The sequence below is a fragment of the Giraffa tippelskirchi genome, chromosome 8 (assembly GCF_054371585.1).
Source record: "Giraffa tippelskirchi isolate mGirTip1 chromosome 8, T2T-mGirTip1v1.2.pri, whole genome shotgun sequence".
Lineage (NCBI taxonomy): Eukaryota > Metazoa > Chordata > Mammalia > Artiodactyla > Giraffidae > Giraffa > Giraffa tippelskirchi.
In genome coordinates this window covers 108,714,627-108,731,850 of record NC_137282.1, presented here as the reverse complement: position 1 = coordinate 108,731,850, position 17,224 = coordinate 108,714,627, and the positions used below count along the sequence as shown (strand labels likewise).

Sequence of the window (17,224 nt, the reverse complement as noted above, 5' to 3'; positions counted from 1 at the left end):
AGGGACCGGCGACCTCGGTCTGGGAGAAGGGGAGGTCTGCGATGCCGGGGGGAAAGGGAAAGGCAGAGGACAGAGCTGCCCACCCGGGGACTTCGCGCTCAATAAAGCCAGGTTGAGGCAGACGAGGGAGCACGCAGCACCCCCAAGCCCCGGCGGAACGCACGCCCGGCCGGCCGCGCCCAGTGGGGGCGCCGCAGTGCGGGGGGCAGGTGCAGCGGGCGGGGGCACTGCGGCAGCCCGGGTGGGGCTGCGGGGCGGGTGGGTCCACGCGCCCGAGGCTGCGCCCGCTGGACCCTTACGGCCCCGCCCAGGGTTTCTCAGCGAACCGCTATTCGGCCTCTGCAGAGCGCGCGCCTAGTGCCCGCACCGGGCCAGGCGCCGGCCCTACCCACCACCCCACCCCCAAGCCATCACTCCCGAGGCAAAGACTTTTAAAAGGAGAAGCCCCACCCCGCAACTTGGGGGTCCCATTGTCCTTGCTGAAAGCTGCAACCGAGGCCCCAGGGGCAGTAGAGAGGCTGGCGCCGTCTGGGAGGGAGGCGCAGGCGGTTCTCCATCTCTGCGTCCCGGGGGGGTGGGGGGAGCGGGCGTGGCCCTAGGACTAGCCTAGTCATTCCGAGGGAAGAAAAGATGGAGAGGTTTTAAGCCAGCAAAGGCACTTCTCGGGGCTGAGGTGGTTGTGGCTAGGGGGATTCCCACGCGCGCCCTGGCACATGGTACCTTCAGCCTCGGGTCTGCTGACGAGGGGCAATCCCAGCATTTTGCTGGGGGGGGCGGGGGAGATGAAAGAGGTAATTGCAACGGCCCCCCCACACACACACACCTTTGGTGTCCTGCGGTTGCGGCTTTATTGCAGCCTCTGCCCCCTTTGACACCTGCATCTCATTTAGTGGGAGAGCTGGTAGCCAGCTGGAATCTGTAGACCCAGCCTGGTGACGGATCCCTCAAGGTTAGGAGAGACTCTCCCACTGGGTCGCAAATCTAATAATTTGCATTATTCTCCTAAATGAACCCAGAAAAAAAAAAGGGGGAATCTGGACAGAGTGCGGGAAGTGGCGGGGAAAGGCGTGGGTGCGGGGCGTGCCGGAGGAGAAAGGTGGCCGTCGTACCCTGGGTGGGGTCGCGTTTGAGCGTCTCCCCGAACGCGTCCCCTGGGGGCGCAGGGCCTCTTACCAAGCTCGATGTTGCCGATGGCGCGTCGCAGGTGCTCCTCGGTCACAATCTCGCCGACGACCACCAGCAGGTAGAATTTGCTGTCGAGGAAGCGATGCGACAGGCTGGGCGAGGTGGTCGCCGCTGGGTTGGCAATGCTGCCGGACGGCTCAGGCTCGGCGGCTTCCACCACCACGGTCGCCATCCTGCCGGCGCGTTAAGCCTCGGCGAAGTGGCCGGCTCCGACAGCTCCTCTCGTCTGCGGCAGGAGAAAGGATTATATCCGAAGGTGCTGTCTCCGCTCCGCCCCCTGCGTCTCCCCTCCTCCTGGCGCTGCGCGCCGCCTCCCCCTCCGCCCTCTCCGAGAGCGCGCGGCGGAGAGGAGCCGGGAGTGAGAGAGGGCGGGGAGGCGGCGCCTCTTTTACATGGAGACTAGGCAGGGCGCCGGGGAGGAGGAAGAGGAGGAGGGAAGGACCACCCGGCACATCCTCGCGGGGTGGCTGCCTCCGCTCTTCCAACCGTTGGCCCAGGGCTGATGTCATCTGCAGCAAATCATCTCGCCCGCGGCCCGGAAGCTGGAGGGACGAGGTGTGCGGACAATGGTCAGGGCAGGGCCGCGAGTCAATGGGCTGGAAGACTCGACGAGGGGAAAACACTCCCAACCTACACCCCCACCCACAGCCACGGCCCTCTCCAAACCCTCACCCCGCTTGTGCAGGAGAAGTGGATGGGTTTCCATTTTCAGAGTCGGGATATTTGCCTTGTCCTAGGTGCACAGGTCAGGCCTCTGCCTTGGGTACCGTCTGCGATGAAGCCAGGTGTTCAGGATCTGTGTTAACACAGCGGACGTGGGGCTGAGGGAACCCCGCCCAGGAAGATGGAACCTGTCTTTTCTTTGATGTTGTGGATTTCGGAAGACATATTTACCAGTATTCACCACCTATACATGAAGAATACATCAAAAATTCAAAACCTCAGCTTACCATTGTTCAGGCTTTGGAACTTATTCTGCAAGACCCACTGATGAAAAAGTACTGGCTTTTTAGTGCTCATGGGAAATGAGAAGAATACAGATGCATTATTCCAGATACAGATTGCTGGTCTTAATAATATGCTGAACAGATAGTATCAGGCATAACAATAAAGAGAAGATATAGTCTCTATCCAGCAGGATTATAGTGACTATAGTGTACTTTTCCGTTCCTTGGGGAACACACAAGCAAAATTATTTCATGTAACAGTGATGTCTTTTAAAATACATGTAGCATTGGGAATTTTTATTGCCTTTGTCTATGTTTAGAAGAACTCATAAAAACGTTTAAAGGCAGCCCATCTACAACCATTTCTGACAAACATATTGAATATAATGAATATAACTTATGTCCCAGGAAGGGAGTGGTGGTGGTGGTGGTGAAGAAGGAACAAAATGGTCAAACATGGTACTGTCATAAAAGACTGGAGAACTAGAGGCTTAGGAAAGAGGAATGAATGGAAGCTAGAGCAGCCAATATAGTTTTAATACTAGACTGCATATAAATAGAAGAAAAAAAAATCACCTGGATATACTAAGATTTCCAAAAAGCCTATTGTCTTAGCTGTTAACCACCCCGACTTATTGGTAATGTACTCTTTGCTCTTATCTCCTTCCTGAAACCCTGACATGGTTTTGGCCCTATCATATATGCCAGACTGATCAATGGGGACTAAAGTTACTGGAGAGCTGCTTTCACCAGTGGTCAGTGACAATGAGTTTTCAAGTAAGATGGTAACGGAGAAAGCGTTCAGTTTCTGTTAGAGAGGTGAGGCCAACACCAAGGCCATAATAGGGGGAGGAGATGTTGTAAGGAGCACGGTTTTCCAATTTCAGCCACTGAAATCAGTGTCAGATAGTGATGGCCTTCCATTTCTCTAAACCATCTTTATTTTTATTTATGTAAGAGTTTTCATTAGCTCCATTTCTTTTCTTAAATTTATTTTAAATGAAATTACTGCTCTATAGGTGGAAACACTAATTACTATAAATAGAAGGCATCCCTAAAATAAACATAATGAAAATAAGTACCATGACAAAAATTCCTGCTATACACTATTGTTATTTGCTCAAGACTCTGACCCTGAGGTATACCCTAAGTTAAAAACAGAACGTGTTAGAAAGGTATTGAAGACATACTAGCACCTGAGCTGTTCTCCATTGTCATAACAGAAAGTTGGATGAAAACATCAGAAGAGCTTTCCTACTGTATGAATTAGTGCAATTAAATACTATGACAATGAGCCACTTAAGTCATTACCCACACTTTGAAAAAGAGACGAAATGGAAGAACACAGACTAGAGATGCTGACTGCTACTGTCCAACTTTGTAACTCTGGGCAAGTGACTTATTCTTATCTTCAGTCTCTTCATCTATTTACTGAGTAGAAGAATGCATTTTCAACAATGTGAGTATCTCTGTAAAAGAAGAGTAAATGATAAGAATGTAAATGCCTAATACAGTGATTGGAAGATAGTAAGCACTCAAGACATGATTGATGACCTGTTTTGACCAAGTTTCTTGGATAATGGAGTGAAAGCATCTTACAAAATGTGTAGGTGACATCACATTGGGCACAACTACCAACTCCTCTGAAACAAGAACTGAATATTGACACTACAAACTAGAAAAGTAGTTGCTCCCATCCCCATCTCAAGAAAAAAAAGGTAACAGTTCTAAGGAGGAAGGGGAAAACTAACATAGAAGAGTGCCGCTGTTACCTGCTGCCACTTGACATGACCTGGGTGTCCCAAAGGCCCCTCAGGCTCAACATGCTCCAAACCCAAATCCTGTTTGACCTCCAAACCTGATCCCCTCTCACTTTCCCTATTTCATCAAACATTATCACCACCTATCCTACAGTCAAACCAGAAACCTCATAGGCATCTCGGACCCCTCACCGACTTGAGCCCCATATACAATTTAGCGTGGAGTCTGGTCAATTTTACCTCCTAAGTATCTCTTCAATCCTTCTATTTCTTTTGACTATCCCCAACCTAGTCCAAGCCACCATCTTCATGAGAGGTAGTAGTGTATAGGTTAGAAATTGGGTTCTGTAGTCACACTGCCTGCTTTCAAGTCCCAGCACCAAAATTTGTTAGCTATGTGACCTTGGGCAAGATGCTTAACCACTCTGTGCCTTAATTTCATCATTCGCATAATAGAGATGAGTGCCCACCTCACAGACAGGGGAACAGTTTAAATATGTAAAGTGCTTAAAATAGTACCATGCATATAATAAGCACTCAATAAGGGTTAGTTATTCCTTCTATTACTATTTAACATGTTACTATGGAAAACTTCAAACATGTGTAAAAGCAGAGAGAATAGTATAAGAAACCTCTGTGTACCCATTATTCAAATCAGATGATTTTTACAGTTTGTTTAAATCAAGATCCAAATGAGCTCTATGTATTTTGATTGACTGGATATGTCTTAAATCTCTTAATCTATGTGTTCCTATTCTTTTTTTCCTTTAAAACTTCTTGTTGAATTATAGAAACATTTGTTCTGCAGAATTTGACAGTCTGATTTTTGCTGATTGACTCTGTTGTATTTAACATGTTCTTCCATCTCCTGAATTATCTATATACTGATAGTTGAATGTAAATGCTTCATCAGTTTCAGGTTTGCTTTTTTTTTTGCAATTATACCTCTTGGGTGATACTGTGTTCTTCCATCAGGAAAAGTACATAAAGACTGGCTGACCTTGTCCTGAGATCTTGGCAACCGTTGATGATCATTACCTAGATCCTTAATTTCATTAAATGTCAGAAAGTAATATTCTAATTTTATTATCCTTTCTTCATTTGACAGCTGGAAGACTTCTGTTAGTAGAAATATCACCCTGTTACTTAGTTAGCCTGAGGTCCACTTATGGAGGAAGGGAAGGATAAATACATGATTCTTTCTCTTTATTTACTAATTTTGAAAATAACTAATTCATCCATAACATCCTCCAATGGTGATTAATAACTTTTTGTTTCATTAAGAATATAACTTGAAGTTATATTCATATTGATATTTTGATTCATATTGATATTATTCATATTGACATTTTAACTTTTCCATCATTGGGCAGTGATATGATGAGATATTTCCAGCTCACCTTGAATATACCTTGCCTCAGAACATAGAATTAGCCATTTCTCTAATGAGGAACTAAGGTTCCTCAAGAGGGAAATGGTACCTAGAGACCATAGTCCTAATACTAGGAGTTGCTTGTTGCTACTACCTTAGTCATTGCTTCTAGATATTTTCAGTGGACAGAAATAGAAAATAAAATTTTTTTCGAGATCAAATATAAGTTCATACCAATATTGCCAATTCAGGAAGGACTAGAGATTTTGCTTAACCTCAACTTTACATCTGTATTTCCTCTGTCTTACACCAAGAATTTCAGTTCTCAAAGACACCAAAGGTGATAGAATTAGACAAGCAGATAATTTCTCATTTCTTTATCTGAAAATACATACAAATTATACTCACAGTAATGCTGGGTCAAAATGGAACATTTTTTCCAACAATGATTACTAAAAGAAGTTTAAGTTTTTTGCAATTACTTTTTTCTTAGAATGTATCACACTAGAGAACCAAAATTCCCAGTTGCCAGCAACACCAAAATGTTTTTTTGTTGTTGTTGTTTTATTTTATAATTTGTAAATCACACTCTCAGAATAACAATAAAAATTCTCCTAATATCAATGGGATTCCTGAAAGCAATTTAGGATTTTTTTTTTTTTTTTGCAATTTTCTTGTTATTAGATATATGCCACAGGGATACAGTTTTAAAGTCACTTGAATTAATTCCTTTTAATATACTATGCCACTAAATACATAAATAAGTTCCATTGTTACATTTTGTTTTCAGCTTTTATGAACTGATTTAAAATTTTTTCTCTTATTATAAGAGAGATGGACCATCTTTTCACATGTTTAAGGGTCTTCTGCATTTCATTGTCTATAAACTGCCTCCTTATACCCTTTGCCCATTTTTCTATTGTATGGTTGGTCTTTTTCTTATTGATTTGTGCATATTCTTTTGTACATTAAGGAAATTTGCTTTTTTCTATAATATGATTTATAAATATCTTTTTATCAGTTTGGCACTTGTTTTTTAACTCTATGCATTGAAGACCTTGCCATGGAGAATATTTTTTATGTAGTTAAATTTAACTATTTTTTTTCATTTATACTTTATGAGTCCTATGTTATATTTAGAATGGCCTTTGCCATTCTGAGATTATATAAGAAAAATTCTCCAGGGATTTTCTAGTACTTTAAGACTTTATTCTTAATGATTTGGATTTATCCAGATAAAGACTGGGAGATATATATGCACTTATTTTTCCTCAACTCCACAGCATTTTACTGAGAAAAGATTTTGCAGAATTTTGTAATGACTTGGTAACCTCTCTTTCTTCCCAGTAGATTCTGAGTATGTAACAGCAGAAAGTTTGATTTCGTGCTTTTATTCCCTCATCTACCCTGCCCTTTAACCCACTTCAACCTCAGCCCCAAATTTTACCTAGCTACTGTATGGCAATTAAACAGTTCTTACTTATGCATTTCCTGATGGCTGGAGGTAAGATTCTGCCTGTGCTGAGGTAAGGCCTACCCAGGGAGTGGCTGAAAAGGAGGCCGGGAAGTTCTCATCCAGTGCCTTTTCATTAAGCTGAGGCTCTTACCAATTACAAGCGCCAAATGAGTCATACCAACACATGCAGAGGATGGCATCCTGAGGGGAACAGAATTATAGTGGAAATAGCCAAGGCTGCCTGGAGACAGAGCTCCTCAGCTGGCATTGCAGAAAAACCACCGGGCCCATAGCAAACAGCAAAGCAATAAGAAGCCAGCTTGCGCAAGGTAGGAAGCTGCAGACACGTAAATGCATACTCCCTTCCTGGGCCACAGGCTGCGACCCCTCCCCAGAGACAACTGTCGTCTCAACAGCTGGACCCAAGCAGCTCACGGTCAGGGAAGCCATGCCTCCCTGGCAGAGGTGCTCTGGGGTAGGGGTGAGGGGTGCTGTCTGGGGACTGGGGGAAACCTCCAGATGGCCCCAGGCCCACGAGAAGTGGCTCACGTGTCCTCTGCTGAGTACCATCAGCTACAGCTGAGCACCCACAATCTGCCGCAGTGTTCTAGGCCCTGGGAGGACACAGAGTTGGCTCCTGACTCAGGTCAGTCAGGAAAGGAACAAATGAACACTCCAACGTGGTGAAAGGAAGCAGAAAGGAATGCTGTCGCTCTCTGTGTATTAGGTTAAGGCTACAGAATAAAGGAGAGAGTTAACCGTAGCATCCAATACCCTCCAAGCAGTCTCCTACACAAAACACATGCCCCCTTTCAGTGTATTCAACAGGGTCACAGACTCTAAGAGGGCCCTGGTTGCTCAAAGGAACGTGAAGGGAGAAGGTGGCACCCAGATGGGAGGACTAGGAAAACTCAGAAGAAGGAAGTGGCAGGAGGCCTCCAGCAGCCTGTGAATGTGCCAACCTTGGGAGCGGGGAGGCCCCGAAGGCCACTTTTGAGGAACAGAGTGGGTGGGGTGGGGGGAGTCGGCAGAATAATGCCCCCCACCACCAAAACATTCACATCTTAATCCCCAGTACGGATGACTATATTACTTTTCCTGGCAAAAAAGACTTTGCAGATGGTGATTGCGTTCAGAATTTTGGGATGGGGAGATTATCCTGAATTATCTGGGTGTGTATGTGCTCAGTCATGTCCGACTCTTTCTTTGTGACTCCGTGCACTGTAACCTGCAGGGCTCCTCTGTCCATGGAATTTTCCAGGCAAAAATATTGGAGCCATTTCCTTCTCCAGGGGATCTTCCCAACCCAGGGGTCGAACCTGCCTCTCTTGCATCTCCTGCATTGGCAGAAACATTCTTTACCACTAACGCCGCCTGGGAAGCCCAAGTGGGCCCAGTATAATCACAAAGGTCTTTATAAGAGGGAGACAGGAGTGTCTGAGTTAGAGAAGAAGATGTAATGACAGAAGAGATGTGATGAGGTGAGAGAGCAAGTGAGAGAGATGAAGACAGACAGGTTGAGATGCGAAGGTCTCTGCTAGTTTTGAAGATGGAGGAAGAGGACCACGAGCCAAGGAACATGGTGGCCTCTAGAAGCTGGAAAAGGCAAGGAAGTAGATTCTCCTCTTTGAGTCTCCAGAAGGAACGAACCTCTGCTTGACACCTTGATGTTAGGGCTTCTGACCCCTAAAGCTGCAAAATAATACGTGTGTGTTGTTTTAAGCCACTAAACTTGTGGTAATTGGTGAACACAGGTGGCACTGTGGGAACCTAATTCCTTGTGTCATGCCTGTCTGGAAGCTCCCATGTGGTCTAGCATCCTGGATGGTGGTGCCCCAGACCTGCCCCACACTGTGGGCTGGCTCATGAGGAGAATGGGGCTGCTTATGAAATTGCCTGACCCAGCAGCTCTTACCTTCATGCTTCTCAGAGAGTACAGTCAGGGTTCATGGCATTCACCCTCTAAATAGGTTGGAGCTGGACAAGAACACCTGAAAACCACTGGGATTTAAAATAGCAATACAATCAAAATTGCCCCTTGGAAAACCGTGGGCCATCTCTCCCAAATCCCACAGTCAGCAAGTATCCAATTTCTCAATAGATGGTATTCAAGTTTTGCCATTTCTAAAAGGAGTTTGGTTCTGTTCAGAATTCCATTGTTGCTTATGGATTTGTTACTTCAGAGATGGGTTCTTTCTGTGTGTATGTATAAGAAGTTTTTAAAAGTGATAGGGGAAAAAGGCAAATTATATACAGACAAGCAGAACAAAAGAAAGTTTTCCAAGTTGTCATATCAGTGCTGAAAAGGGTTAATCCTTTATTAAGTCACTCATACATTTCATTCAGTCAGCATGCCTTTAATAACCATCTACCATGTGCCAGACACTGTTGTAGATCCCCAGGAGGCAATGATGAGAAAAGCAAGCTTGATCCCTACGTTCAGAGAGCTTACTTTCCAGATGGGAAGAAGTGCAGATACAGAAATCCAGGGAAAGGAGAGAAATGGCATCTTAAACACTTTTTAGAAGATAAGGAAGGTTCCCTGGACAAAAGGCAGCTAAAAGAACTGTGAATGGCACAGATTCAGTGTGGAGTGAGATGGCATCTTGAATGCCCTTGAACCACTGTGTCTTCATCCCTACCAGGGAGTGAGAAGCTGGACATGACATAAGAAATATCCAACTGGCAGTAAAAAGTGTGGAGAATCTGCCAGAACCAAAGGAGCATGGGATGCAAACCAGAGTCAGAACAGCCCCCATGTAACCCGGCATTTGTACTCCCTTCACAGTTTGTAGCAGGCTTCAGAGACATTGTCTCTCTGAATCTCCATCCTTCTGTTTTCCAGGATGCAAAGCTGTGGCACAGGAAGGTCACTAGGACTACCACTAACAGATATTATTATAACCTGGGGGCATCAGGACTATGCTGTCATTTCTCAACCCTTTAAACCATATGCCCTCCTGTGGCAAATATAAAAATCAACTGCTTGTTAAGCATTTGAAATTTCAAAATGTATTAATCAGGATTACAAATAAACCAAACCAAGGCGTAACTGTAAAAGAAGGTTCTGATTTGATCTGGAAAAGCATTTTACCTTAATCATGACAGTTGCATGAAGCAGGGGCACACAGTGTACAAGAGGGGACTACTTAGGTCATGTTAACATTCTGAAGGCCAATGAGCTAGTCTTTGAGCCACACGTGCTGTCCCCTGAGATTTTGATCCACCATTCCTCTCACCATCACCAATGAGATGATTCCAATAAGTGATTACTGAGAGTGAGGAAGATAGATCAATATTTGTGAATCTGACTTCTCATCCTAAAAAATAATTACTAAATATTCAATCATCATATTTGATGGAAAAATGTCATGTTACCTAAATATATATGATCCCCAGAAACTTCACTAACATTATGTCCAAATGTGGCATAGTGGTTAATCCCGTGAGTTTATGTTAAGGTTGCCTGACGTCCAAGTCCAATCCCACCTTTTATTAGCTGTGTGTATTAGACAAGCTACCTCACCTCATTGTGTCTCAATTTGCCTGCCAATGCAGGAGACACCGGAGATTCCGGTTCGATCCCTAGGTTGGGAAGATACTCTAGAGGAGGAAATGGTAACCCACTCCAGTATTCTTGCCTGGAAAATCCAATGGACAGAGGATCCTGGTGAGCTACAGTCTATGGGGTTGCAAAGAGTCGAATACAACTTAGTGACTGAGCATGCACCCACCACAGTTTCAGAGTTGATCTTACTTTTAAATTACTTAGTTTTGCTGATTTGACAAATTTTTGTTGCTTTTTTGCTTTTTTAGGGCAGCCAGCAACAGTGGAAAGGCCAAGGGGGGCCCTCCACTCCTGGGTAGCGGGTTGGCTTTTCTGGTTTGTTTTTGACAATACCTTAAAGTATTGCTGTTGTTTAGTAGCTAAGTCATGTCTGACTCTTTGCAACCCCATGGACTGGAGCCTGCCAGGCTCCTCTGACCAGGGGATGTCCTAGGCAGGAATACTAGCGTGGGTTGCCATCTCCTCCTCCAGGGGATCTTCCCAACCTAGAGATCGAACACACGTCTCCTGCACTGGCAGGCAGATTCTTTACCACTGAGCCACCAGGGAAGCCCTTCCTTGAAGTATAATACACTATAAAAAATGTCACACTATAAACCACCCATGGTTGTATTATTTTGTCCTTTAAGATTCTGAGGATCCACAAAAGATGTAGGCAAATAAACAAAACAATATGCAACATATAACGCAGAAGCATATCGATAAAGCAACCTGTGAGTAGACTTACAAGCAGAAGCTAACTAAATATTTTCTGGAGTGCCCCAGAAATGTGTCTAAATAAATAGAGCCCTTCGAACAAGGTTTGTGAAGTGTAGCAATACAGCCTTGGCCACTGCACTTTGCTGACAGTGAATCCTAATTCTGTAATATGTAACAGCAGCCTGCTATCCAAAGATTGCAGTCACGTGATTGCGGGTGGCTTTCTGTTCCAAGATACCAGTTATACTGAGCCTAACCTCTGAGCCAGAAATATTTGTTTCTGCTTCTTCTGAACTCCTACAAAAAAGAGAAAAATTTACTCTCAGAAGCTCTATTCCAGCTCCTGAATACCCATGGGATAGACCAGGGGCTTTGAGTGTGAACATACGTCTTAGAGTTGCTGATTAACTGGTCTTCAGGACACACGTCTACCTTGGCTTCTGCCAAAACCTCACTCCTGGGGAGGTTTCCAGGGCATTTGATTGAAAGGCTTTCTTTAGTGTGATGTGAAGACATTATTAGAGAGAACAGAAATGGAAAAACAGGAAACCATGACCATATGCAAAGAAGCCACCAATATGTAGAGAAGCTGACATTACAATCTATGACTCTTATAGAGGAAATCACTGTTGGATATGATCTGAACTCATGAGAGAACCGCCACTGATCTGGATGAAAATAGTATTTCTAAAGAATATAAGACTTTAAACTTAAACATGTAACATTTCAAAATAAAACCAGACGTTAAAATTAATCTCTCATTAGAATTCTTTTAAACACAAAAAAACTTTTAAAAATAGTCTGAATTTTGGCTTATGCTTAGAGACATTATGGAATGTAGATTACAACTTCTAATTAAATATTTGTGCCAATTTATTCAGGTGGTTCTTTTAAACTTTCCATAAATATTTACAGTATGCCAGAGACTATTTCCAGCTTTCCCACCTTTCTTAGGATTATGTGTCTTGACAGAGTTCATTTTTAACCCTTCACTGTACATATAGGCTCGTTTTATTGAAATGATAATATAAGCAAAACTGTCTTCTGGGTTAGGGTTAGGGGCTTCCCAGGTGGTGCAGTGGTTAAGAATCTGACTGCCCTAGCAGAAGACCCAGGTTCAATCCCTGGGTCAGGAAGATGCCTTCGAGTAGGAAATGGCAACCCACTCCAGTATTCTTGCCTGGGAAATCTCATGGACAGAGGAGCCTGGTGGGCTACAGTCCATAGGGTTGCAAAGAGTCGGATATGACTGAGTGACTGAGAACAGCACATCTTGAGAAAGTTCATTTTTAATCCTTCACTGTACATAAATGCTCATTTTATTGAAATGATAATATAAGCAGAAGAGTCTCGGTTATCACAAACTAGTCTCTAGCTCTACCAAGTAACTTTGATATTCATACATGAGCCATACTCTTACTTCCCTCTGGACCTTTGCAAAAGCTCCTCCTTCTATCCTGAACATCGGTCCGCTCTTACTATGCTAACTTTTCATCCATGAAGTCCTAGCACACAGATAACTTTCTCGAGGGAGCTTTCCCTGAGTCTCCGAGACTGGGCTGGATCCTCTAGCCTCCCATGTTATCTTGTGTTTCTTCCTATCAGAGTCCTTACAGGAGTAGGTTAGAATTAGTGACTTACAAGTCCGTGTCTTCTTCTTAGACCACTGGTTCTTTTTTAAAAAATGATTTAATTAATTAATTAATTTTTGGCTGTACTGGGTCTTTGTTGCTGCCTGGGCTTTCCTCTAGTTGCAGTAAACAGGGGCTAATCTCTGGTTGTGGTGCACAGGCTTCTCATCATGGTAACTTCTCTTGATGTGGAGCCTGGGCTCTAGGGCATACAGGCTTAAGTCGTTGTGGCTCCCCGGCTCTAGAGCACAGGCTCAGTGGTTGTAGCACACGGGCTTAGTTGCTCCAAGGCAGGCAGCATGTTGCATCTTCCCAGATCAGAGATTGAACATGTGTCTCCTGCATTGGCAGGTGGATTCTTTACCACTGAGCCACCAGGGAAGCCCCTAGACCATTGATTCTTAAGGTTTTTGGACTGGGGCTGTTTTTCACTCTTAAAAGTGATTAAGGACTCTGAAGAGCTTTTGTAAATGTGGGTATCACTATTGATATTTGTTGTATTAGAAGTTAAAATTGGGAAATTATTAAAATATTTTTATCAGTTCATTTAAAATAATAATAATAAACATTACATGTTAATGTCTAAGAACATATTTTTATGCAAATTATATTTTTCAAAGCAAATATTTCAGAGAGAAAATGGCATTATCATACATTTTTACAATGGACTCTCCTATATGCCTTTGCATTTGGTATGTTGCAATAAATTGTTTTGGCTTGAAGTATATGAGGAGAATCCAGTTTCACATAGATAGTTGGAAAAGGGAGAGCTATTTTTATAACCTTTTCAGGTAATTGTGGATATTCTTCTTTGATACTATGCTAAAACTCGACAAACGGTAGATTTTCAAAGTTTACTTTCAATGTGTAATCTGAAAGCAAATCAATGAAATTTTTGTATCTTGTTACATACAAGTCCACTTGGTCTATTCTTCACTTTGAGTGAATTTTTTTAATCATGTATGATTTTGTAACATACATTTTGGTGATTTGGAAAAGAGATAGGTTCACTGAATTATGAACATCATTCTAATCTGATGATTTCATTATATAATATACATATATTAAAAAATCTAACTTGCTAATACCATTCTCATCAGACAAGTCTTTTATTATTGGGAAACTGCAAATTCTAGTTTTCCAGAGCTCAAAGTGTCATCTGAAAGCTCAAACTGCATTATTGGCAACCAACACTATAGTTAGTTTTGTTGAAGTGATAAGCACACGTTTCTCACTTCTGACAAAACTTCTGCCAAATACCCAACTTTGAACAGTTTGTACGTCAATCATCAAGTGAAAATTTTGTACCACTAAAAAAGTAGCTATTTCAGCTTGTAACTCCAGCAATCACACAAGTGTTTTTCCTCTAGACAACCATCATACTTCGACAGGCAGCAAAAGTGATTCATGCATAACTTTCATTCATTTTCATAACATAGAATATTAAAAAGATATATTCCAAGTTGAAATTTAATAAAACCATTTTTCCTACTTGGTCAAGGACATTCTCCAGTGACAGTAGCAGGAGTTTTGTTTGTTTTTGTTTTTTGCTGTGCATGCGTTTTTCTTCAATGATGACTAGAAGGTTTGCTGCCACTGTCTTGATTCATGCTAAGGAACCAACAACTATTTCAGTTAAAAGCTAAAATAGCAGTCGTACTCACCATTACTGTTGCACTATAAGTGAAAGTGCCAAAACAGTGGGAAATAAGCAAATGCCATCTTAGTATGTATTATTAATAAAATAACCTTGACCTTGAACATAGCCTGGAAGGATCTTATGGACCTAGGGGTTCCCTGACCACACTTAGAAACCTGACTTAGAATGTGAGTTTCTTGAGAGTCAGAACTGCTGTGTGTTCCCAAGACCTACCTAGCACAGTATCTGGCACATAAATAAAAACATTCAGTAAAGATTTGCTGAATGAATAACTCCGAATAGCTTAATTTTCTGTTTGGCTAAACACTCCTCTCCATTTGTACACAGAGTGTTCTGAACCTAACTTATCTTTCTTTGATGACTCAGGTTTCTCATTGTGAAGATTAGCTGAAACACAGTGACAGCTCTTGGGATGTTGTCCCTGCAATGAATTGTCAAGTATCTACCTCATATAGGCAGTTTTACCCATTGCTTCTTGGTTCCTGGTTTGGCTGCCTCCTTCATTACTGATGAGCTGTCGGCCATCACTTACTGATGATGTTAATATTATAACTTTGAAGAAATATCTCAAACTCCCTCCTTTTTATGTAAGATTTAATCAGTAAGTTTAGAATGCTAAATCAATGAGGCCAAAATAGATTCTGAATTGCCACTTAAATAAAGTGCATGAGCTTTATTGTATAAATTTTCCAAAATTTATTTGGCTAACCAGAGGCCTCTTTTAAATTATTTTTTTTTCTGATGGTCTTGAGCCAACACCCCTTGTCTCCCTGAGATTTCAGGATAGCTGAGTTTTGTATAGATAAAGTTTTGCTGTATGTGTGATTGAAAAATTCCAAAATACATTAACTTATAAGTTAAGGTAAATAAATCATGTCTGCTATTACAGAGATGAAGGTCAGATCTTATTTTGAGAACTCTTCAAATTACTATAATTAAAACAAATTCAAATTATCTGAACAGGAGAAGAGGAGCAGAAGTACCAGAGTACCAGAAGATACAGAAGATCTCTTAAACAGAACTTGAACTTCATGGCTTGCTTCATCTTTAATTTTAATTTCTTTAATTTCAAACTTGTGAACTCAGCTTGTATTGTATTACTTTATATCTAGCCATATTGTTTTGTCAGGTGGTTACAAATTAATAGCACTTCAAACTCATTTTAAAATGCCACTTTTAGAAGTGAACTCAGGGTCTCCCTTGTGGTTCAGGGGTAAAGAATCTGCCTGCAGATGCAAGATACACAACTTTGAGCTGCAACTACTGAAGCCACCGCAATGAGAAGCCCCCGCACTGCAACTGGCGAGTAGCCTCCACTCACTGCAACTAGAGAAAAGCCCTCGCAGCAACAAAGACCCAGCACAGCCTCCCCGCCCCCAACAAAAAAAACCAATCAGGTTTCCAAGGTTAGGGGGGCTATTAGCTGGTGGGAAATGTTCAACCCTAGATTTTGATGTAATTTAACAGAGCACTTGATAATTGAGCTTCAATACTCCAGGTTGACTCAACAAAAAAGATGTGTTTTACCATGAAAGAATAATAAAGAGATTATTTCCGAGATCAGGATAAAGTTTAAGGGGCCCCATCTTGCCTGAACTGTAAACCAAAAGCTGATGCTAATTCTTAGGATACAAATATGACGTGTCCTGGCTTCTGAAGCCCAAATCAAGAAAGCACAAGAGTTTGTATGGGTCTGATGCCACAAGCTCAATTTTTAATAGTAATTGCATATTAATTTTTACCAAACTATTACAATGTGCATGGCACTTGTGTCAAGTTTATGGGGATCATCTCATTTGAATCTTCAAATATCCCTGTGAAGTGGGTGCCACTTATGAACTGAACAAATATTTCTTGGGTGCCCTTATGGAGTTGTTACGTGCAACAGTGAACAGGGGATAAAATGCCTGCTCAAGTAGTGTTTACCTGCTGGTGAAGAGGGACAGACAATGAGCAAATAGATCCTGCTCTCCAGTAAACATTGTTGATGGCCTACTGTGTGTCAAGCATCCTGCTAGGCACTCAGGATACAGCAGTGACCCAAATAAACAGAAATGTCTGCCTCCACAGAGCTATATTCTAGTGGGGAAAAGACAGACAACAAACTAAAGAAAGAAGCAGATTAAATAGTATATCACACTTTAAGTATCAGTAAGAAAAATAAAGCAGAGGAGAGAAACAGGGGAGAGATGGGGTACACTTTTAGATAAGGAGGAAGGAAAATGCTTACTCAGCAAGTGCAAAAGCAACGTGTAAACAAGATAGTTTTCAAGAGTAGCAAATTTTGTGAAGACAATAGATCAGAATGAAAACGCAATCCTGAATTTGGGGGAGAAGCTCCTTGGGATTGTCTGGCCAAGGAGGGTATGACTGTATGGCTAAGGGTGGTATTTGAGTGAAGACTACAGGGTGGAAAGAATGGTGGGGAGAGCCTTCCAGGGGTCTGAGACGGGACTGAGTTCAGGGTGTATGAGAAACAGAGACAAGGTCAGAGTAGCGTGCATGACGCACACAGGGAGGAGGAACACGATGTACGATAAAGCTGAGGAGGCAGCACGGAGTACACGCTCTCCTGAGCTTGTCTTCCAGGTGAAGAAAATGAGGCTCGGAGAGGTGCCATCAAGGTCAACAGTGCTGGGATTCCGCTGGCTCTGAGGCTCCTGTTTATAACCATCCACATGTGCTCACCCTGTCCTGGCAGCACACAGCTAGTCAACAGTTATAGGCTACAGAATAGATGTGTAAGCCAAGATTACATGCCAGTCCAGTTGCCCACAGAGAGTCTCAAACAGAAATACACCCAAGTCAGTGGTTCCCATGCAGGCTTACCCAGCGGAGGGCTGAGGGGAGGCTTGGGTGTCTATCTAGTCTCTCACCTTGAACAGGGTCCTTCATTTCTAGTCTGGCCTTCTCAGCACCTGAAATCCCAATCAGGAGGAGGGATCA

At 42.8% G+C, this 17,224-nt stretch overlaps 1 protein-coding gene and 1 long non-coding RNA gene across 2 annotated transcripts in view; both read right to left on the bottom strand.

Annotated features, from left to right (window-relative positions):
- MAP1B (microtubule associated protein 1B) overlaps window positions 1-1,415 on the bottom strand; it is a 94,540-nt gene extending 93,125 nt beyond the window's left edge. The window contains exon 1 of the mRNA XM_081518517.1: window positions 1,174-1,415. Within this exon, the coding sequence (XP_081374643.1) occupies window positions 1,174-1,357 (184 nt within the window). The 5' untranslated portion in view covers window positions 1,358-1,415. The remainder of the gene's footprint in view (window positions 1-1,173) is intronic.
- A 442-nt stretch (window positions 1,416-1,857) lies between these two features.
- LOC145516823 (uncharacterized) overlaps window positions 1,858-17,224 on the bottom strand; it is a 98,896-nt gene continuing 83,529 nt past the window's right edge. The window contains exons 8-9 of the long non-coding RNA XR_014061790.1: window positions 3,448-3,601; window positions 1,858-2,092 (exon numbers count right to left, since the gene is read on the bottom strand). This is a non-coding gene — a long non-coding RNA (uncharacterized LOC145516823). The remainder of the gene's footprint in view (window positions 2,093-3,447; window positions 3,602-17,224) is intronic.